The sequence below is a fragment of the Psittacula echo genome (genome assembly GCF_963264785.1).
Source record: "Psittacula echo genome assembly, chromosome: 1".
Lineage (NCBI taxonomy): Eukaryota > Metazoa > Chordata > Aves > Psittaciformes > Psittacidae > Psittacula > Psittacula echo.
The window spans coordinates 2,739,122-2,762,470 of record NC_137735.1 but is presented as its reverse complement, the minus strand read 5'-3'; the positions used below and the strand labels follow the sequence as shown (position 1 = coordinate 2,762,470).

The 23,349-nt window shown below is 45.7% G+C and overlaps 1 protein-coding gene across 2 annotated transcripts in view; it reads right to left on the bottom strand.

Annotated features, from left to right (window-relative positions):
* Positions 1–23,349, bottom strand: part of SLC4A11 (solute carrier family 4 member 11) — a gene marked incomplete at its 5' end in the record, with an annotated part of 91,450 nt that overhangs the window by 47,438 nt on the left and 20,663 nt on the right. For both annotated transcript variants that reach the window (XM_080636380.1, XM_080636381.1), the window contains 4 exons: positions 2,103–2,184; positions 3,391–3,622; positions 8,011–8,057; positions 19,199–19,351. In XM_080636380.1, the coding sequence (XP_080492506.1) occupies positions 2,103–2,184; positions 3,391–3,622; positions 8,011–8,057; positions 19,199–19,351 (514 nt within the window). The remainder of the gene's footprint in view (positions 1–2,102; positions 2,185–3,390; positions 3,623–8,010; positions 8,058–19,198; positions 19,352–23,349) is intronic.

The window sequence follows — 23,349 nt, the reverse complement described above, 5'->3', positions numbered from 1 at the left end:
CGCAGCCAGGCTCTGCACAATTCTGAAAATCCTACACAAGTTTTGTCTTCCTTTTTCCCCTTGAAATCAGCACAGAAGCAACACTGCCAAAACCGTATCTCTGAGCTGCTCTTCCTCATTAGTATAATCCCAGAACAATACTCAAGCCTATCTCATCCACTAAGAATAACAAGTTGGTTAAGGTGCACAAAACCCAGCAGTAGCGGTGTAAAATCCAGCCAAGAGTATAGACTAAATGCAAGAATGAAGAACAACAGATATCATAAAGCTTCTCCCCACTCTTTTCGTCAACAAATTCCTTTTACTTCAGAGCTTTGGAAATCATTTTGCAATCTGACTTCAAGAAAAATGTGAGATCTAAAAATATGGTTCACAATCTGTTGCACAATAGCTACAGCAGTAATATAGTGCAATAATTAGATAATTATAGTTAATAACTCATCACTGCTTTCCCACCACTTTCTTCTCCCTCTTCAGAGTAACAAAAGGAAGAAACAAGGAAAGTTTTGCACAAGACACCTTCAGGCTGTAAGCTTAGTTTTCAAATCATGTCTTGTCATGGAAGCTAGTATTACTCACATGGATGCATTTAAAGCTTTGGCACACTTTCTACAGAGAGGCTGAACCTACCCTTTTCAGTTTCATGGATATAATCACAGCATTTGTATCATGATCTCTAGAAACGCTTTGTTATTAAGTCAACCCTCTCCAAAGCCCTCCATAGAGCCATGTCACATGCCACAGTAGAAACTTCCACCCTCCACCCTTCCTAGAGTAGGATGTACATAACCTTGTTGCCACTCCGCTACCTGTGGCATCTGAAGTGGACAAAACTGCTCAAAAGCCTCTTTGTTGATCAGCATGGAAAGACCATTTTACTGTATAAACTCTTACTACTTTGTGCAAGCTGCTCTGTGTATACCAAGCGTAAGAGTACAACCAACAGTAGCACATGTAACACAGACATTATCCAGTTCACTCACAAAGAACAGAGCCCTGATATGCAAGTTCCCTTTTTACATAGCGACCATATCCTTGTCTTTAAGGGATTAGAAACAAGGGTGGATTTTTTGTTGCTTCTTGGTCATTTTTTGTTCTTGTTATCTTTTAAAATCATCTATTTCCAAGGCAGAGTACTCCACATTTTTTCCCAGCCATAAGCAAAGGGTAGGAGAAGAACTGATAGTAGAAGGAAAACTATCGTGACAGTTGTCCTAGCAAACTGGCTGTGAAGGCTAAAATATGTGCATGCACTCCCCAAGCCTCTAGGCCTCTATCCAACATATCCTCGTAATTTCTCTAGGAATTAACATCTTTCTTGACAATTCAGCTTAGAGATTGCATATGCATAAAGCAACAGACAGAAGTCAAACTGCAATGCTTTGGTTGGCTCAGTGACTCAGGTTCTGGCAGGGAAGAATGGGCAAGCCAAATTGTGAAGGGACAATTTGGCTTGCCCAATATGCTTGACTTGGAGACAATAGTTTCAAAACCCACTTTTGGTCAAGTGGAAGCTGGGGTGAAGCCACCATGTCTCATAAATCCCAGGTGACAGAGTCCTTACTGTCTTAAGTGTCTACAGTGTTGACAATTAATCAGCGCCTGAATTAATTGCCAGACAAAGTAATCACTGTCTAAATAGTGTCAGAATTTCTGACTTCAATTTTCAGTTACAAAATTTAGATGTTCTCATCAAAGGACCTAAGAAATCTTCTGGTACGAGTTCCCAGACTTTGGCAGGCAAAGTAGTCCATCAACCAGTCTGCTTGTCCCTTTCAGAAGTTCCTCTCATTAACATTTCTCAGTAATTAGGATTTTCTGGCTTGAATTTATTTTCAGCATTCTTAGCTTGTTAACACCAGATTTCTATAGCATCCAAGAGTTTAATGGCCTATAGAGACTGTGGTCACCTTTGCCTAGGCTACTGCTTGTCCAAGAGGAGCATCCCAATGCTGAGACTGAGATCCTACAGGGTGGATGCAGAGGGCATCACCATCCTGACCTACAAGGACACATTCTAAAGCATTATTCTTCCCAGCAGTAGCAAAAGTGACAAGTTTTGAGCAGCCAGAGGATTCTGTTAATCTAACCCAAGTACTTACATGATACAGAGCCAGGACTGCTGATACTGCACCCCTGTGACTGTCGCTGTGACCCCTTGAATTGTATCTGATAAGAGGTGAACTAGGAGGAGAAGAGAGGGAAACATTACAGACTGTTTGGTTTGTCACTGCAAATAACATTTTCTCTCAAATGGAAGCTGAGTACTGATACAAAGCACACTTATCTGCACAGTAAATTGATGCAAGGGCAGGGGGTGACAACAAAGGTGGAAACGGTTGTCCTGATGCTTTTGAATTCTGCCCTTAAGCTATTCACAGCTTGGAAAGGCAGCTGTTTGCTCCTCCCAACATCAACCTACTGCAATATTAGGCTATTAGATTAGCATTATTCAACACACGCAACACAGAGACAGGACTGGAAGAGGCATCTTCTGAACCCCCTGCCCTCTCACCCCCTCTTCCCATTTACTGTTCTTATTTTATGGCACTGCTTGTTTTTTTCTTTATTGGCAGAAAGCCTAAATTAAAGAGATCATAAATGCAAAGCTTTAAGACAGGTAGCAAGAAGTAACCAAAGCATGAACATGCTTACTACATGCTCAGGACTTGACATATCTGTTAAACAAATTCACTCAGGCTGTGACAGTTACATTTGAGGTGCGATGTACATGTTTGTATATTCGCTCCTGTTGAGTCTGAAACATCATGGGTGCCTACAGAGAAATAATGCTTGGTTAAGCTTCTTTACATCTTGGGCTAAAAGGTAGTTTTTTAGACTATGCTATAACATCTGCCGGTAGCTTAAGGTAACATATTTCACATTGGCTACAGCTGCCTCACTTGAGGTTCTGGAGGAAAATATTCTTCTTGTCCCTTCCAGTGGGTAGCAACATGAAGGCTCAGCCTTCCCCAACCAATTACTCATCCAAAGCAGGCAAAATTCCCCAGCCTGTGTGAATTCAGATGGAAAAACAATCACAAGGCAAAGGAGCCACTTCTGAAGAGGCACCATCAAGTGTCTCTGTGCTGAAGAGCACTGCAAACTTGTCTGAGGACAAGCACACCTAATGTGTCCAAACAGACAAGACAACCCAGTGGGTAAACTTCTCACCCCAGAGAACACCACTACGTGTCATCTTACTGAAATAGGGACTCCACCAAAACATAAAAGCCCTGGAGACATGAGACCCTTTAGTCTAACTGACATGGAAAAATAACCTCCAGTGTCACATGCAACATGCAGTACTGAGTGTTCAACACACCACCAATGGAAAGGATGACAACTTAACAGTAACACATAGGCAAAAGCAAGTCAAGAGTTGGTTACCATTCCCTTCTCGTGGGGTCCCTGAATCTGTGAATAAAGTGCTCATGATTTTTTCAAAGTTGCAGCTTGGCTCCATGTTCTCAGGATCTTCAGCAAAGTGCTTCAGCATCTCTCGAAGAACATCATCCAAGGAGGTGGCCGTTTCATCAAGGATGATGCTGGCTCTGGCCAAGAACCCATCCAGGTCTCTGTGGGCTCTGACTTCCTCCTCAAAATTCTTTAATTTCAGATACTGTGTTAAGAAGAGGTCAGAGCATTAGATAGATACATGCAACACCTAGGAGCAAAGGCCTAGGATCTGTGTTGTTCACAGACCACAGTGATTCTGGAATCAACTTGACCATTCAGATCACATTATAGAAGAAAAGGCGGTTTATGCATTGATGCATTGTGCATTATTCATTGAAGGCTTGCATTTTCAAGGCTTATTCTAACACAATACCCATAGGCAAATGCCTAGACACCATTAATTTCTGCTTTCTATGTCAGGGTATAAAAAACATTTAGGGTTTTTTTGCCTAGGATAAAGCACATAAGTTAGCCTAAAAGAAAAACGCCTAAAGGTAGCATTTAAAATCCTCTTCAGGTTTAAATAATTCAGGAAGTTTACAGAAATGTAGGAGAAGATATTTGGAAGGAAACTGAGCTCAGTAGCATGAAAAATTACCAGTATGCATCTCAGTGCAATCTAACCCAGTTCTGCTCAAACTGGGAACCATCTCTCTCCAGTGCCCCAAGTTAGGGAGCCTGAAATGGGAGATGTTTTCTTCTTTTGTGCATAATGTTTAGCTTTGAATCAAATAAAGAAGGGCAGCAGATAGAGGCTGAAACTGTCTCAACTCTCTGCTGGTTCCCTCTGTTGTCCCAGACTCGTTGGCCTTGAGATGGAAGAAACACCCATGCTCTATTATAGAATCTCAACTCCTTTCTGTATGTGTCAGCTGTGAAGTTTGTTAATTGAGTGATCAAAATGCAATGCATGGTTCCCATTTCACAGTCCTTGAAAATCCACACATGGAATTAGCACTCACAGTGCTGGTCAGGAAGGACTGACAGTTCTGTCCTCTCCTTCAACAGCTTAAGATTGAGTGAGGAAATGGGATCTGCACTTTGTTATAGGGATCTTCCTTCCGACGGGAAAGCAGCCAGGCTTGAATCCATGATGTTGAGGACCAGATTGTCAAGATACATTTAAACCTCAGCTCCCCTTAAGCTCAGTAACAAGCTCTGAATTGCTTTCACAAATCTGTCGCCAAGTTGCCTTCACAACCTGGACCTTGGCACATTCTTCCACAAGTTAAAGGGCCACCCCTAAGCCTGACTCATGGATCCCCTCCTCTCACACGTACCCTCTCTACCTTTTCCATTTATAGCCTAGACACAGGGAAAAAAATGCCAACATCTCACTAATTACTGTAATTATCACAGCAACTATCAAGTTGTCAGTACACATCCATTGCAATTAGCACTGTTTTACTTTGCATCAATCACTTCTTACACAGCATTCTCGAGAGGGAGGATTCTCTGAAGTATTTCAGCTCCCACCCCCAAGGCTTTGTTACCATCTGCTCTTAGGAGAGGAGACAGTGACACAGCTTCATTAAATTCCACCTAAAAGAGACCACATAATTGCAAGCGGCCGAGTCAATCTCAAATTATCACAGCATGAGAGCAGATTAAAACACCTATCACCATCTGTAACACCGGTGTTCATGGGGTCACCATATGACCAGCAACCACCTCCCAAAGGTAACTCATTTTGGTTTGTCTGGCATGCAGAGTCCAAACTAGGCTGTAGGTTCAAACAGCAAAGAGGCCAAATGACCTAGACAGGATTTAACAAGGTGGATGGCAGAGGAGACACCCATGGAGGCATCAGGAAGGTTAAGAGCATCAGGAGTGCCAGGGGGAAAGAGTGGCTTCATGTCACTAACTTCTCCCATGCATGAGAGAAGCCACCAGAAGCAGAACACTGGAAGGAGAAAGTTAAGGGATAGCTGAGGGAGAACAGAAATGAATCAAAGGCATTCAGAAGAGGGCTATTATCTGCCCACATCGTCTCAATCATTTCTGATCCTCCAGCAAGCTGTGCGTGACAGCATCGTTTGCTTGTTGTGGCAGGACAGCCCTGTCAGCAGCTTACTGCAAGTCATAAGGATGAGGCTCCAGCTCTGCCGCAGGCTTCAGGCAATGCCTTGGGTAAATAATTTTCCATGCTACAACCTTCTATCTTCCTGTTTTATTCCCCTGCTCCTTTAGAGGAAATAGGGGCAATATCCATCCTTGTTATCACTCCCATAACATTTGGGAAGATATGTTCATTTAACATTACAAGGCAACTACCATGGAAGGATACAAATACATCACCCCCCCCCCCAAGACAACTCAAAATCAAACTAGTGGGAGCATTGGTACAGCAACACCTCAGAGATAGCTCAGAAAGAACTGTTCCAGTTAGGACACTGGTGGTTTCAGGAGAGATTAATGATTGCTCCTTCCTTAACTATCCTTACATAGTTAAGTCACACCAGGATACCTGATGCTGGAAACTGCTTAGCAAGAAACCCAAGACAGCTACCCAATAGCCATCTTAATAGCACTGAGCATCCTTGATTGCAAAGCTGCACATTGCATGGGCAGCAAGAAGAGAGGCTGTTGGCTCAAAGAGGAACATGTTGAAACAGCCATCACCAACTTCAGGCATGTCTCTTGGCCAAAGTCACACTATCAGTGCAAAAAAGAGCTCTCAACGCTCACCAAGAAGGCCTAAAATGCAAGTTATCTGCTGGTTGGCTGCTTTGAAGACCACCTCCACTTACAGACACTGCAAGAACCTTACAAAAAGGGGTATCCAAAAACCATGGTGTCCCAGGCAGAGCTCTACCTGTGCTATTGGTGTGATCACTTGGGCAAATTTGCCCAGAAACACACCATGATAGTAATTAAATAGTTCGAATGACACCAACAAGCTACTCCTTATTTATGTCTACCAAGTGCCATGCTGGACAGCAACTTGTCTGAGGCACAGGTTACCCTTCCAGCACTCCTGAAGGGGCACAAGCTACCACCAGACACAGGGACAACCTAACAGGAAAACATCTCTAGACAAAGCTTCTGGCTTGACCACTTTTCTGCTAGCAGTTCCCTCTTCACAGACACTTGAAGCCATTTCCTTTCTGACTCAGGTCCCAATTTCCTTTGCATTTAAAGCACACAATTTCCACTCATCCTGCCTGGTGGCAAAACCCGGTAATAGCATCTTCTCTCAAGCCCTGCTAAAGCATGCTAGCTCTCTGGTATTTGCTGTTCAACAGCTCACTACAATGCTCAAGCATGAATTCTAGGCCAGAAAAAGCAGGAATCCCACAGGTCTGAAAAGGAAAACTAAGAAGAGACACTTCTGTGTTAGCAGTTTTAAAGCATTTCTTATGGGAGGCAGATCCTGCACTGGGGGTTAGAATTTGCACTTTAAGTGATTAGGTTCTTAGGTTACTTTCAGTCAAGTGTATACCGCTGAGAACCACAGCACTAGTATTAGACAAGACAAATTACTGACAAAGACGTTTCCATTCCAGAGCACAGAATAACTAATTTTATCTTCCATGGCTTAAGAGTAAACAAGGTTTAATTTCTTTTTGATGGTGGTGGGTTTGTTTTGGGGTTTTTTGTTCTAACTTAGGGGAGAAAGGTTTCATTTACTGAAGCCATCACACATTTTCCTCCCCCTATTAATTCAGCTCACTCAAATACCTTTCCAGGATTTCAGCTTAGAGGCCTAAAAGCAAAGCAGAGCTAGAGAGTTCTCTGTGATTCCCTAAAAAGCCCCCCAGGCTTTGTTACATAGATTTAAGAACCCAAGGTAACAACCTTCAATGAAGCTTGCAATATGATTTACCAGGATCAGTGATGCTACAAGTTCTCAGGCGGGCAGCCAGCGCCTCCAAACAGCAGATGAGGCAAGACTGAAGACAACTCAAAGCTTCACAACCCCAAAGACTTCACGTAGTATTAAATATCAACCCGTTTCCTCCCTGCATACTTTGTGTACTTTCATAGTCAGAGGTTTGTAATAATGGAGAGTTTATAGGAGGGTTTTTTTGCACTTTCACCTTATTGTTATTGAGTTACAGTCTCGAGAGCAAGTGTAAACTAAGCGTTGTTTCCTAATTGTCCTCCTAGACTGTGTGCTTCCAGGGAATTCACTCCTGCTGAACCTCATGAAGGCAGGCCTGATTAGCTGGAATAAACAGGAAACCAAAATCACAGCAATGTCTATTGGGTGTTTCTGCTTTCGGCTCGAGAGGAGCTCAGCAGCTTGAATCTCTATGGTGTATGCTTGGATCCCTTCACAGGCAGCTGCAGAAGAGAAAGTGATGAATTAACATGTCAAGGAATTGTCTCAGACAAAAAGCAGTGGAACAATCAGAATTACAGAGAAACTGGAGAATGGGCAGCACATGGCTTGTTAGGTTTAAAGAAAGAGGAATTCAAGGAAAAAGGCACTAACATGCCTTCTGTCTAGGCCAGTAACAAACATCTCTCCTCTCCCACAAAGTGTTTTAAGGTCCTTTGCTTCTAGATGATGTAACAACAAACTGACCATGCAGCATCCCTACTTACCTTCCTTGATGTGTGCAGTAACACGCAGCCAGCACTTTCATTTTCATCTAGGAAAGGGAAAAATAAAATCCAATCAGAACAGTACTGCTATCGCAGGTACCTGACAGGCAGCAGGAACCAAGCAGAAGGCTCAGAATGAGGTGAAGTATCACTCTTTTGGCAGAGGGTGATCTCTAGATCAAAGCAGATATTCAGTTTTTACAACATTTCCCATTTTGGAAGTGTAAACCAATTGCAGAAGCAGCATTTAGCATTATCTGATTAGTAGGGGATTGTCTATTGCAACTTTGGGGGTTTTTATTTTCAGATTCTCTATGTATTTTTTCTCTTCTCTTCCCTACCCCCCTGCCTCCCCAAAACAATTAACTCCTAATCCTTTAGGTAATCATTTAATCCAATGCATCGTTGTTTGATAGATTGAGGCTAAGATTGCATGAGTCATGCTCGGTTGGAAACCATTCTTGTCCTTCTTAAAGAGTCAACAATAACACCCAGGCACTTTCAAAGGAGCAGGCTGTGAGAGATCACACGCAGTGACTCCAAGATGAGCAAATTAATGTCCTGTCAACTCACCACGCTGCCTCCATAAATCTCAGCGTAAAGCAATGGCGCTCTTGGGAAAGAAAACTGCTGTTCAGAGACTATTAAGTGTCACTTAACATGTGGCCAAGATACAGGGGCAGGGGTACAAGGAAGTCCCCAGTTCAAACTTTCAAGCACCAATGTTAACATTTTCTTTGGGTATTTATGGAGCAACTTTTGGGCTATAAGCTAAAAGACAGAAAAATCAGTTGGTTTCACCACAAGCCCATTCCATACTGCTTGCATCCAAGGCAGCTTCTCTGTAGCATCATTAGTAGCACAAGTACTGTCTGTGCATCCTTCTCCTTAAGTCCTCATCTTCACCTTCCAAAAAAACCCCACAAGACTGAGCTGCTACCAAAGTAATACATGAAACATGTGAACAGTTGTCGTTCAAATGAGCATGGAAAAAACCCACTGAAGACCAAGAACTTTTCCAGAGGCCAAGCTGTGGAAAAGTACAGAGATTTAACACAGTGTTACAGGTACTCAAGTGAGGGTTTTGCTTCCTTTCCAGATTTGGACTTCCAAATCCTAACCTATAAGAACTGCTGTAATCCCTTTTCACAGGCTGGACACACACACAGAGGCACCTTCAAGCCCAGCCCTTGTACTCTCCAAAATATAAGCTGATTGAGGATGCAATTCACATGACAACACCAGAACTCAAAAACAACCCTATTACTTTTTGCACAGAGAAAGCTGCTTTAACCAACACCATCACTGATCAAACAGGAATTCAAGTCATGCCTGTGGTACGGTTAAAAGGCTACAACTCAAACTGGGAGCGGATTTGACTGCAGTAGAGAAGAGGATTCATCTCCCTTATCTCCCACTAAACAAAATAAGCCAGTTCAGAGGCTTTGGTTACAATGCCCAATTGGAAGAAGTTGGGTGAAGTTAGATGCTGTACATGTGATTAAAAACATCACTTAACTAGACAAGTCTGCTGGTGCAACGGTCCCAACTATTACTGCGCTTTTGATGCATCTTTTGGAAAACACAAGCTGTTTCATCTAAAGAATGCTATTTATTATTAAAAAGCAAGCACCCAAACAAACCAGAAACATCAAGCATTTTCCCTAGGCTCTTACATTTGTAGTTCTCCATGGCTCACTTACTCAACTTACAGCCTAATTACACATGCAAAAGTATGCTGGTAAATTTGGAAGCCATAAATATTCAGTGAGGAGAAAACATGTTTTGGTTTTTTGGCTCTTGGAAGAAATAGTGACAAAAAAATACCCCCAACCCTGAACAATGGCAAGCACGTGCTAAAGAGATATCTGCATATCTGCAGTCTGTCCTTACAGACTCCTGCAAACACCAGAGAAATTCATGCTGTCTTTTTATCATGCAGCAACTCTTGGTTCCTCTTATCAGTGTCAAGCATGTCTCGGTCTTCTCTACTGACAACTCTCTCAGGTACTCATCTCGGATGCGCACCGAGTGCTGTCTTATCAACACAAGCAAACCCATCTAATTACATTTGTTGGACTAGGATCTTTCAAGCTTCTCAAAAAAGCTGTTCTGGGTATGGAGGTGATGCTTCAGAGCCTCATTCATCATTTCATCCAAGCAACATGCCACTCAGACTTGATCCACAGAAAGAAGACAGCTGGATATGGACATGCCAGTTCTGGGCTGTTATCATAAAGGCCCACTGCAGTGCTATAACATTACTCAGAGACAGTAGCAAATCCACTGGAACATGAAAAATAGGAGGAAAACACACACAGAGACTTGCCAAGTGCTCTCCTACCTCAGTCATGAACTACCCATTTACTTCCTGTGAGGGAACCCACTAGGCAATGTGGGATAAAACCGGGGCAGCATTCAAGGCTGCAGGTTGGATGGGGCTTGGAGCAACCTGCTCTAGTGGAAGGTGTCCCTGCCTGTGGCAGTGGGGTTGGAACTGGATGATGTTAAGCTCCTTTCCAACCCAAACCATTCTATGATTCTATGATGTTCCATGACATATCCATTGGGAGACAGCTTGGCTAAAAAGCCCAAGACCAACCACCATTAGCCTCTCATCCATTTTCTCCTCCTTCAAAGCATTGTTATTGCTTCCTTCCAGTTATGGAGGAGCTGAAATGATCCAACATCCTAGAGCCTTGCCCCTCTGTGGAGGAGCCAGCTCTTCATGGGGACAAAACAGATACAGAAAGCCATGGATCCACCCTCTATGGCAAGGAAGAAACTATCCACTAATCATCAGTTACATCTCACTACAAGGAGTAACAACTAGAATTCACACCTGAGTGTCAGGATTAAGTGTACTTAAACAAAAAGAAGAGGTCAGAGACATAACAACTTTACACTTCTATTTTTATGGTCCTCCTTGCTGGACAAAACACACGGCAAAACTCTATTTTAGGCAAGCTAGCTAGCTATGGGCATTATTGTCTGTGTCCTCACACACAGTTAAAGGAGAGCTGCCAGGGGTGGCTGACCTTATCTGTTAGGCTGTGCTCCAGGTTCTGCCCAAGGGAAAACCAAAAAGCCAGCAATGCATCTCCAGCATCCCCTGGCAGGCACATCAAGGGGACACTCATATCCCGAATTCCTAGGACGCGTGCACACAGGCACGCAGCTCTACTCACAGTGACTCGCTGGGAGTTCACTTCAGTTTTAGTGAAGCTGAGGAATTGCCAACGTTAAACTCACACTTGTGGCCTCGTGTCAGTACATTGAGAGCTCTGCCAAGGCACTGTGGCACGTCTCCATTGTTTATTTCCCACCATTTGCAGAAGAACAGGGCCCATCCAGCTTTAAGATGAACAAGGAGATTTAATACTTGGAAGCAAGAAATGGAGAGGGAAATTTGCTGGTCCTCCTTGCTGGACAGTGGGTTTATCCACACTGCCTTTTGAATAACATCCCTAATAGCAACCCAGAGAAATTAATCCCCTACTTGCATCCCTACCCTTTACCCCCTGTTTAGATAATGCCATCTTCTATGCAAAGGCAACCCTGAAAACAAACCCATGAAAGTCATATGCCAAAGTTGAAAGCTTTCACCTTGCCTTAAGAGATCTCCTCTCACTTAAGATCCCCTTTCCCTGCTACAGGTCCCCAGTGCTGCCCTTAACACCTGAGAAGATCCAAAAGTCTTTGGAGTGAAGCCACAACTGGAGGCTTGCAGCATCTTAAGACTGTATCTTTCCCTGGGATAAAGGAGTGGAAATTAGAAAGCAGAAATTTTGGCTGTGCAGGTCTCAGTGGACATTACTTTAGATCTATATTCATTTCCAAGTGCATCTGCATGGTAAACAGGCTAATAAATCAGAGCAGAATACATGAGCACTTCCATGGTTCTCTCAGAAAAGTATCAAGCATCTGGTGTTAAGTGTAAATAGTTAAGGTATGGGGAGTTTTAGTATAAAAAAAGGCTATTTTATCTGGGCTTTCTTCAGGGGGTTGAGCAAATCTAAGCTCAACCACTTGTATCAGATCATGTTGTGAACAGAAAACTATCCTGCTTTTAGTTGCCTTAAAAAATAAGAACATCATCACATAATGTGACAAGAGCTTGTTACAAGCAGTGAATATACCTCTAACTCATCACAAACAGGATCTCAAGGGGATCCTCTGCTTTGCTGTCCTGCCATGGCTGTACTGAGTGTGGACTCACCCCCATCAGACCCAGGTAATTTAGGTCAAATATTGTTAGATAAATAACTGTGCCCCAACTATTCCACAATAGGGCAGTGAGCTGAGCTGCAGCAAAAAGCCTAAAATCAGCTGGGTTCATCCCTCTTAAACCAAAACCCAGGTTAAAGGCAGGTGGGAATAAGCAACAAGCTGCAAGTTGCTGGACCAGGCTGGGAAGGAGCAAGCAGGGTGAGAAGGAAAACCTCACCTGAGTAATGCTCAGCACAGACATCACAACGGCTGGAAGGGTGAAGGACTATCGCCTTGCACTGCACCATGGACATCGTGTAGGAGTTAGAAGACAACAGTGCAGACAGACTGACCAGGGCTCTTGTACAGAGCCAGGACAAGATAAGAGTGCTGAGCGCTGTGTCACTTGTCACACGCAACTCCTCAGACACGCAAGCACTACAAAAACATCTTATTTTCTTTGTGCTTTTTAAAAGAAAAGCTGCAAAAGGTTTCACAGCATCATTAGGGTTGGAAGGAACCTCTGGAGATTATTTGCTCCAACCTCCCTGCCAAGGCAGGGCCACCTAAAGCAGATTACACAGGAATGCATCCATGGTGGGTTTTGAATGTCTCCAGAGAAGGAGACCCCACAAGCCCCCTGGGCAGCCTGTGCCAGTGCTCTGACACCCTTAAGGGAAAGAAGTTCTTCCTCATGCTGAAGTGAAACTTCTTGTGTTTTAGTTTATGGCCCCTGCTCCTCATCCTGTCGCAGGGCACCACTGAAAAGAGTCTGGCACCCACCTTTGAGATGCTGATCTGCATTGATGAGATCCCTGCTCAGTCTGCTCTTTGCCAGGCTGAAGAGGCCCAGCTCCAGCAGTCTCTCCTCCCAAGAGAGATCCTCCATGAAGAGATCCCCCTTGACCATCCTCGTGGCCTCAGCTGGACCCTCTCCAGTGGGTCCTTGTCTTTCTCGTACTGAGGAGGCCAGACCTGGACACAGTGCTGCAGATGTGGGCTCATCAGAATTGAGAAGTGGAGGATCACCTCCCTAGACCTGCTGCCACACTCCTCCTGATACACCCCAGGATACAATTTGCCCCCAACTGCAAGGACAGGGTACTTAAAAACCCAGGAGAAGCTGCCCCAAAGCAAACTCAAGGTGAAGCACCTAAAAGGAAGAACACTGCCTTTGTGCAGAGCCATTCGTGCTACCCAACCCCCCCTCACACACATACACCTCCCTTGGCTTTGTGAACACCACTTTGAAAACACCCTCATCAGGAAATTCGGAGGGAGGTCATCTCCCCCCCCACAACACAACCACCGTATCCACTTTCCATTAGAGTATAGGAAGCTTCAGGAGCCCAACATCCCACGCTGACATCAAACTGCTAAAACAGGAGTTATCAGATGGAACGCGTGGGTCAGCATTGTGCCTCGAGACATAAAAAGGACCTTGGTATTAATGTGAGGAAATGTGACTATTGTGTGCAGAATGATACCCATTCAGGCCCAGACCACTTGTCTCTGGACACTACTCTCTCTGGAATATCCTTGGCGCCAGCATCTAGCATTTCTCCTCGTCCCCTTAAAGAATAAAGTCATCTCAGCAGGGGCTGGGCCAGGAGTTAGAGCACACTGTTTTGCTCGGAGCAGCAGCGTCGGGCGTGCACGTGTGTGCCTCTGGAGTGGATTACAGGAAACTGTTGATTCTCCGTATCTAGGAATGATCAATTGTCCAGAGGGTGGAACAGGCTTTAATTTCTCATGAAGCGTAAATCGTGTTCCGTTATTTCCCCCACACACACCCTGACAAAGCCACATCCTGCTTTCCAATTGGCTTTTCACTGCCATCAGGACTTTGCTTTCTCCTCCCAAAAAGAAACTGCTTCAGGCACCTCTCTGCAGCTAAACCCACTGGTACAAGCATCAGCTGTAAGTGGCAATGCATAGTACAAAACTTGAGCAGCTACAGCCCCACAAATCCCTGCTAAATTGTGCCCACATTTAGGAAACCCCTGCACAAACACCTCCGTTGCAATCTGGTGAAAGGAGGTGATGCATTGTTTTTAAGGCCCAAACTGCAAGAATGAGGTCCAAAGAATTGTTTTTAACCCCCAAACTGCAAGAATAAGGTCCAAATGATGAGAATATTTGCCTGGCTGATTTAAGGGGGCTGCCAAGCAGATAAGAACACTATGACTGACAGCAAGGCTGTGCCTCTACACACTTCACAGACCTACTGCAACAAATGAGGCTTGCATTGCTTGTCCACCAACTTTAAGGCTTAACCTTAACCAAAATGCTGGATATAAATCCCTGTGAATGAATACAAGTGTGCTACAGATAAAGCAGCAAGTGGTTGAAATCACTAGTTTGATGCTTCTACGATAAGTTGAAGGGATGCAGGTACATACACCTGCAGCCCAGGCTCCAGAGGGATTTATGGAAAAGCCCATGTATAAAATACAAAGAAAGACAATCAAATTGACATCCAGATAGCAGTAGGACAGAAGGGTTAATACATTTCTAGCTACACAAGATAATGGGAAAGCAGCTGTCATCATCATCATAGCTTGACTTTGCGAACGAAGATTTGGGAAGGGCTTTTACCCACACTTACTACAAGCGAACTGATGACTAAAAAGGCCAATGTGGGATAGGCAAATCTGGTTGCAAAAAGCACAGTGAAAGGCCTCCTTGGGTGGTATAGGCAGGGCACGATTCTTTCTACGATGTCTTTTCTCTTCAAGACTAATTCTGCGGGTACTCTCAAAGGAGACAGCGGCGTTATGCAGTGTTGTCTCCAAGTCTCCCGATTGGAGGCCAAGGTGGACCACTGGTGGTAATCAATATGGCCAAGGCTGAGGTATTGTTTTAGGGAGTCCTTATATCTCTTTTTTGGGGCACTTCTCTTGCGGTAACCAGTGGCGAGTTCACCATAAAACACAATCTTAGGGAGGCGGTGATCCTTCATCCTAGAGATGTGCCCTGCCCAGTGCAGCTGTGATTGCAGCAATAAGGCCTCAATACTGGTGACCCCTGCCTGTTCAAGGACAGTAAAGCTCATGTATAAAATACAAAGAAAGACAATTAAATTGACATCCAGATAGCAGTAGGACAGAAGGGTTAATACGTTTCTAGCTACGCAAGATAATGGGAAAGCCATGTAAAGCCTGCAAGCAAGTAGATTGCTAAGCTGGTAGCTACGAAATAAGCAGGGCTTGTAGCACAGTGGTCTGGAGGGGAAAGAGGTCCCACCTGCACACCAAGACCTAACATTGTACACATTCATAGTGATGTCAGAACAATTTTGTGTTTACAAACCATCCTGATCTTCCTCCACAAATGCAGATCCCAGGTCAAAAAGTGTCCAGCTTCACATGAAGACTCACCTTCATGTTGAAGCTGCTAACATTTGCTGAAAACACAAGTATTATCACCAAAACCTAAGCTAGAAAGATGAGAGACCAAAGAGAACAGAAAGTGCTTTTCATCAGCTACTGCAAGGAAGCAACAAAACACCCAGGAGAAGGGACCCAAGGGTCAAGATTAAGACGCATTAGTACCTATGCATCTGCACTGATTCTGGCCCAACATCCTATGCAACTGCAGCTAGTATCAATTAAAAATGAGATAAGCCATACCTTAAACCCTAGATTTCTTCAAGCTTTCCTGTTTTATACCCAGCTGTCTGCAGAGCCCAGCATTTTATGACAATGGTTAATTGTCACAGTTTTATGGGCCATGCTATGTTTTGTTGGCTCAATGTTTAATCCCACGCAGTGATCTCTTTAAAAGAGAATTATAGTAAAGTGCATCCAATTATGTTCATAGCAAGTTGTACATACATCATACAGAGACTAACAGCTTGACAGGATGATGGCAGAGCTGTCACCACATCTGTAATTCCACTTAAGGTGCCTGCCAGCACCCAGACCCTGGGGTACCAACTTACCCTCTCCCCAGATGGGATTTTTTGGATCTTTCAGCCCTACACCAAGGTGAGCAGCAACCTCACAGCAGCTTGCTGGAAAAGGTCTCCATCAGGAGAGAATTTGGATACCACCTTCAGCCAAGAAACCCCACAGTGATGCCTGGAACACGCACAGAGACTCACAGATACCACATCTGTCTTGTTTCAAGTCACCCTAGAGGTTTTCCCTGCTGGAGACTGCGCAAATGTATTTCATGCAGCAAGTACATGTGACACTAGGGAGCAAATCAACAAAAGCAGCATTGGAGAGCCCTCTTTGTACAAGAGGGCCCATGTTCAGTCCATCTTTACCCAAGCCCCAGGAGGCGTTGCATAATACAACAGCACAATATCAAGCTTTCTGGCACAAAGAAGCCTTTCAGCTCAACAGAGATTTCACCCAGCTTGGAGGAAGCAAGAAAATGAGATGGGGATGGAAAGATGTCATTCTCAGGTTTGCTTTTCCTCTGTGCTTAAAGCACACCAGAGGATCTTGGTGCACTAGGTCCCTTAAGGGTTGGAAATGAGGTGTTTAGGGGATGCTGCATTGCCGTGACAAAACCTGCTCTCTTTGCAGCTTGCTGGAGACAAGCTCTGCAAGTGCTCAGCTCCATAGTTCTGTTCCAGGAATGCAAAAGCTTGATTATAAAACAAAACTCCCAGAGAGCAGCAGCAATGCAAGGGCATTTTGGGAAACATCCCCTTGCAGAGCTCAATAAGGAACAATACGCTCCCAGGCACACCTTGGCCATGGCATAGTTAAACCTCATTTCTAGAAGCTTGTGAAGAGGGCCTTTTTTTCAGCAGGTCAGGCTACTTTCATTAGAAGAGCTTAAGGGGATCATTTCAGCCACTTTCAACCACCTCAGAAGTCAGCTTTTCAAGAAGATCAACTTAACTCTCTGCAGCCAGAGACCGACTTTGTGTGTATACAATCCACTCTGGAAGATGCTTTAGGAAAACCACCTCTGAGGAAGAGCTGACAGCATAGAAGACTCAAACACCTGGGGTCTGAGGAATCCTATGCCTGACAGAGGAGAACCTGGGTTTTGGCTAGCTGGATTGCTTTGATGTCATGGAAAAACAGGAAAAACAAATCTCACTTCAGACCTGCTCTTATTGAAAGTCTGGACTTTTGTTCTGCCCAAAGCCTGCTTTTAAAACCTGCATCATCCCATTTATAAAGATATTCCAGCACATCAGAAGTCCATTTTTCCCTAAAAATGCTAAATAGCTGAAGAATACAACTAATACCACCATCACAAACAGCACTGCTTCAGGGAAATAAGGAAATCTTTTTTTGTCCTGTTTTGAATGGAATGGAAAACAACTCTCAAAAGCCTAGGAAGACACACAAGGAAAGGCAGCTTCTTCAGACACTGAAGAATCCACAGCACTTGCATTCCTCATCCCAGAACAATGCACCCCACGGCATTAAGCCCAGACTTGCCATAGCAGAGCGCAGCTCCCTTTAAACCTTTCCATTAAGATGGCATCTGTAAAATTGCAGGCTTGAAAATTGCTAGATATTATTCTTAAGTCAAAGTCACTGCTCTGGTTCTAAAAGTAGACTTCAAGATAGCCAAGCAGAGGTCTGGGCCATGCCTATTCTGCCTCACCATTTCCAATAATCACTCGCTATACGTCAATTGTAATATATAACTTAAAGGACCCTCCAACATTGTGACTCCAGAAATAATCCAGAGCCCTTTCATTTACTATCCAAAATAGTGCCCACACAGGCTCCAGGATGCCTCCAGCTGCTGGGATGAAACCCAGGCTGCTGCCATGTCCCAGAGCTGCATTTTCCAGCAGCTGCATCATTCAGCACATGCATTACAGAGGATGGTAAATGGTGTGCTAGAGGCAAAAGCAACCTTTAGAGCAAATGAGGGATTTTATCCCTTGATAGAAAGCAGTTTAAGCATCTACACAATTTGTGTTAACCAGGCTTTGGTTTCTTCTAAAAGATGCTGGCTTGGCAGGGAGCACACAAAGAGCACAGTTTGGGGCAGATATGTCCATCTGCACAGTTACCTGTCTATTCTCAGTCAAGGAGCAGCACAGCACTACTGCCAGCAGTAAGAGCCTTAAAGTCCCTGCTAGATGAAGCACTCCCTGCCTCTTGCTTTCTGACCAGCATTCCTTAACCCCCTCCCAGATCACTTGGCACATCGGAGCAAAGCCACCACTCCAAGCTGACACTGCAGCTCCATAAGGACGGAAGCCTTAGGAATGCTTTTGTCTGTTGGATTCAGACCCACCACCACAAGCAAACACTGTCCTCCTCCTCTGCATGAAGCTTGCAGCAGGTACAGATCCTACTAAAGCGTATTTGGGGGAAGAACTTGGCACATGGGCCCTCACCTGGACCAGGTAGTTTGTATTTACAGAGCATGACGCACCATAGCAATGCCCAGACTGCAGACACAGCTGCCTGACCTCCATCAAAGGTGTCTAACAGGATGGTTATCTCCTCATATTTGCTATCTGCCTCCCCACAGCAAGTACAGGGATTACCTGCCTCCAAGCCAGGGTGATTAACCCCAAAAGGTGCGTGCCATAAGCCTCAAAACACCCTCTTGCTTCCCTTTCCATTTGCTGTGGAAAGCAGTGACTGCCCCAGGCCATCCATGGCTCCCATTCACCTCCAGCATTCCAACTCAAACACGATCAAAACACCTCCAAAATCCTTGGGAAGCCCCAGAGCAGTGCCTGAACAGTCTATAGGGATCACATGCACCATAAAAATCCCTATTTCCCATCTAGAAATGGCTCTGGAGAGCTAGAAATGGCTCTGCAGCAACCAGGCAACAGCAGTGAGAGCAGTGGCAGGGTGTCAGGCCCCAAACCAGAGGCCTTGTTACCACAGGGAAGGGGGGAAAGGAGTCAGGGCACTTCATGCTGCTGCTCAGCAGATGGTTTCCTTGGGTTTTCCATGATATCATTCCCAAGTTGCTCAGGGAGGAACAACTGTGTCCCACAGAACACTTTTGGGGTGGTGGCGGTGGTACTTACCAGCGGCGTTCAGCGGCACCTCGAGGTTAACGTTGACGAAGAAGCGGATGCTGTCCCCCGAGACGACGGTGTTGTTCATGGCGTCGAAGAGCTCCTCGCCCCCCGTCTCCTCCTTGGCCTCGCAGCCATCGTCCATGTCACATTTGAGGTACCCTGGTGACAGTGACAAGATGGGGAGGGTGGTTAGGGGCAAAAAGGCAGCACCGGTGTCCTGGTGCTGGCTGCGCTGTGGTGTTACCCACTGGTCATGGCTGCGGAGAGGCCTCAGTAGCACCCAGCGCCTCATGAGGGGCTTTGTTATCGCTTTGTCTGGTGGAGGATCAAAGTGAGAAGCAATCAGCTCAGGTGCGGCTCTGAAGGGCTGCTTATGGAGGTGAAACCACAGGCTTCACCCCCCCAGCGTGAGTAGCAAAGCCAAGAGTCAACACCTTGCTCCTCTCGGACCCAAATCCACAATGAAAACTCCCAACCTGAAGCCATAAAGATCACCAAGCAGCCACCACAGCCTCAGCCCACCCCAAAGCCAACACCTCCATCCCTTCGGCTGTGTCACAGCAGTTTAAAACTGAAGGAGGAGGGGTGGAAAAAGAAAGGGAATAAAAAGTTTCCAAGGAGACACCTGATAGGGATGGACAGACCCAGAGCGCCCCATGGGGCAGAGGAGCAGTCACTGGAGATGGCAGTGCAGAGAAAGCGAGACAAGATTCTTAATTACAGCAGACAAGTCCTTAGCCTTTTGCAAGGCTTCTAATGAGAGTTTAACCTAGCTTCACTCGACAGCAAAGCTGCTTCACTGCAACGCTGTCTTACGAGGCAGCTGGAGGACTCTTGTGGCGTGCTCGTGTATCGTGTTTAATTAGGGGAATTAGGAACATTACAGAATGTCAATTTTTACATTACCGGGATTATTCACCAGCTTCTGACAAAGTCTTTTTATGCCTCATTTGAAGCAGGAGGGATCCATTTCACGAGCAGCGCAATGAAAAGGGTGAGCTTCGAGGCAGAGGCTTGAATGGGCACTAAAATATTGATGGCTTTTAAAGGCTCGTATAAGCAAACGTGGAAGCGGCAGCAGCTGAAAGCAGCACGCAGAGCCTAGGAGGGATCCTGAGACCACAGCTCGCCACCACAAAAACAAGCCCGGAGCAGGGAGGCCACAAACAGGAACTCAGCAACACAGGACAGGGGCTGCAGCACTTCCTGCTGTGAGCAGTGAGATGGCAGGCACTCGTCGTGTGCCCAGGAGGGCTCAGAGCTTGCAAAGGGGATGCAGGGGATTCAAGCCTTCAGGTGGCTTCTGAGCTGCTTATCCAAGGTGCAGAAAACATGGCAAAAAACTCATTCGTGGAATATTCCCTGTCCTAATTTTTGTCTCCTTCATTTATCTGCTTGAAAGGAATAAACAGGAATCATCCCTATCAGAACTGCTCTGAAGGCTTCAAAAAGGTGCTGCGGTCCCCACCCAGCCTGCCAGACAGCAGCAAAATGCACCAAGGGTGCCGTCCTCTGCTGCTGGTGGAGCTTAGGCAGCTGTTGCCATCCCTGCACGATGGAAACTCAGAATCACAGAATCATCGTTAGGGTTGAAAAGGGCCTTAAGATCATCCAGTCCCAATCCTTCTGCCATGGGCAGGGACACCTCTCACACTAAACCACGTCACCCAAGGCTCTGTCCAACCTGGCCTTGAACACTGCCAGGGATGGAGCATTCACAACCTCCCTGGGCAACCCATTCCAGTGCCTCACCACCCTCTCAGTAAAGAACTTCTTCCCTATATCCAATCTAAACTTCCCCTGTTTCAGTTTAAACCCTTTACCCCTAGTCCTGTCACTACAGTCCCTAATGAAGAGTCCCTCTCCAGCATCCCTATAGCCCCCCTTCAGATACTGGAAGCCTGCTATGAGGTCTCCATGTAGCCGCCTCTTCTCCAGGCTGAACAGCCCCAACTTTCCTACTTCTCCAAAGACAGAAAGAAGTGAGGCGAGGAAACTACAGGAAAGCCCTGAACACAATGCCTGAAGTACCATGGCACTGTAGGCACCACCAAGGATGAACCTGCACAAGGGCTGGCAGATGTGCCAGAATTGAGGGGCAACGTGTCCTGGAGGAATGGAGAACAGCTGCACAGGGTGCCTGCTGGCATCAGAAGTACTACAAAGCCCCGTGCAAACAAAGCACCAAATTTGGGGGTTGGTTCCTCTGAAACACATCATAGACATCATAATCTTTCCTCATCAAAGCGATGCTGACAGTCTCCCTTGTGCCAGCATAGCTTGGGCAGCCCTGCAAAGCAAAACATCAGGCTAGGGTAGGCTCAAATCCACGGTCCTGGCTTTTCCATCTCAGCCATATCCATGATCGCAGCCCCAGGGCAGTTGTCACAATAGATTTGTGCTTCTCCATCCTTCCCTCTTTGGGGTCAGATGGGAGGCACATGGGGGTAAGATGGTTTGAGCACACAGCTCAGAACATGGTTGGGTTTTTCCCCACTGTCCTAATGCAGTTAAGGCCCAGATGGGTAAGTGGGTAAAAGCCAAGCAGTGAAGAGTATTTATTCACTTCTCAGAGCCCCTGAAACTGGCTTGATACAAGCACAGCAACATGGTGGGCCCTGAAAGCAGAGAGAGCTGGAGCCAGGCAAGAAGCAACACAGGAGCTGGAAGAAGGGCAAGGGTGGAGTAGGATCAGAGGGCTGGGGAGAGGTCAGCGAGGACTCTGGCAAGGGAAGCATCCTCTGTTCCTCCCTCTTTAGGGGAGGAAAGAGCAGAACAAAAGGCAGCCGAGCCTCATGTCCCTTGGGCAAGGGAACGGACAAAACACTCAGCTTGCAAATAATCCCAAACCTGGGCTGCACAGGAACTGCTCTCCCGGGCAGGTGTCTGCTTTGTCACTAAACCACCTCAAGGCTTCAAACCACTCCTGGTTTGAATCCTTCAGCCTATCAGTCTGCCAGGCTGTTTTAAAACATGAGCCAACTTCTGCCTGTCAAACGCAGGGTCACCTCGAGGATGAGGAGATAAGCTGTGTGCATGGCAGATGCACCTTCCCTTCCCTCTGAGCACAGCTCAATAGCTGCCTCCAGCCTTGCAGCTGTTTTCTTCCCCATTGCCTGATGATCACCAAGGGCCACCCCTGCTGTTTGAAGGGCAGCAGATGCCCCAAGCGACAGCAGAAGCTGTTCAGCTCCTCTCAGAGTCTGATTGGTGTTCTGCAGAAGTTCAGAGCAGGATCTGATGAGGCCAGTGTATCATTTGTCTAAATATCAGTCAGGTTTCCATATGGAAGCTCTGTTTTAGTAATACTTTATAGCCTGTGCTATAAGCAGTTGCTTCAATGAGGTGGAGGACTGAGTTAGACACCCTTGCATACTGACTAAGATAAGCTGGGGAAGAGTTTAAGATCTCCAAAGTGGTGCCCCCCTACCATCCCTATTCGGGCAGATTGCTACCTTCATATGAGGGCAACATTTGTTGAAGCTCCACGAGATACATTACAGGGCTGGTCAGACCTCTGGGCACAGGATGTACAGCTTCAGCCTGAAATACAGTCAAAAAGCACTACAGAAAAGAGATTTTACTGAGTTAGGAACCAAGTTAAGGTTGATTGAGAAGAGGGGCCACCCTCCTGCACCTTTAAGAACACCGTGGCCATGACAATCCCCCTCACTCCACCCTGCAAGACAACTTACAGCAAAGAGAAATGGAAAAGCACAGAAAGTGCATGAGGGTAAAGGACAGCAAGGCACCACCCTTCAGTGCTGCAGGAACTAAATCCACTCCTCACTCCATACAGCCATGAGTAGCTCATGCCTTGACCCTAAGTCTTCTAATACCTTAAGCCCTTCCCATGCAATATTAAAATAAACCATCTCCCATTTTATGCAGGTGCTGGGAAAAAATAAAGCTAGAAAATGCAGTTTTTCTCTAGCCATCCTCCCCTTAGCATCACCTCTTCCCCTGCAATTCATGGCTGGCCCAGGCCTGTCTTGCCCTAATATGAAAATACCCATCGCTAGCCTGCGCTCCCTTTCATCACCTCCTCAGATCCACTTCATCTCCCTGGTCCTGCTGCTATAAACCCTCTCACAGCTTTGACAATGCACCTGCCCTGCAGCTATTTTGCTTTTGAGCTGAGCTTTAAGAGCTCAGGG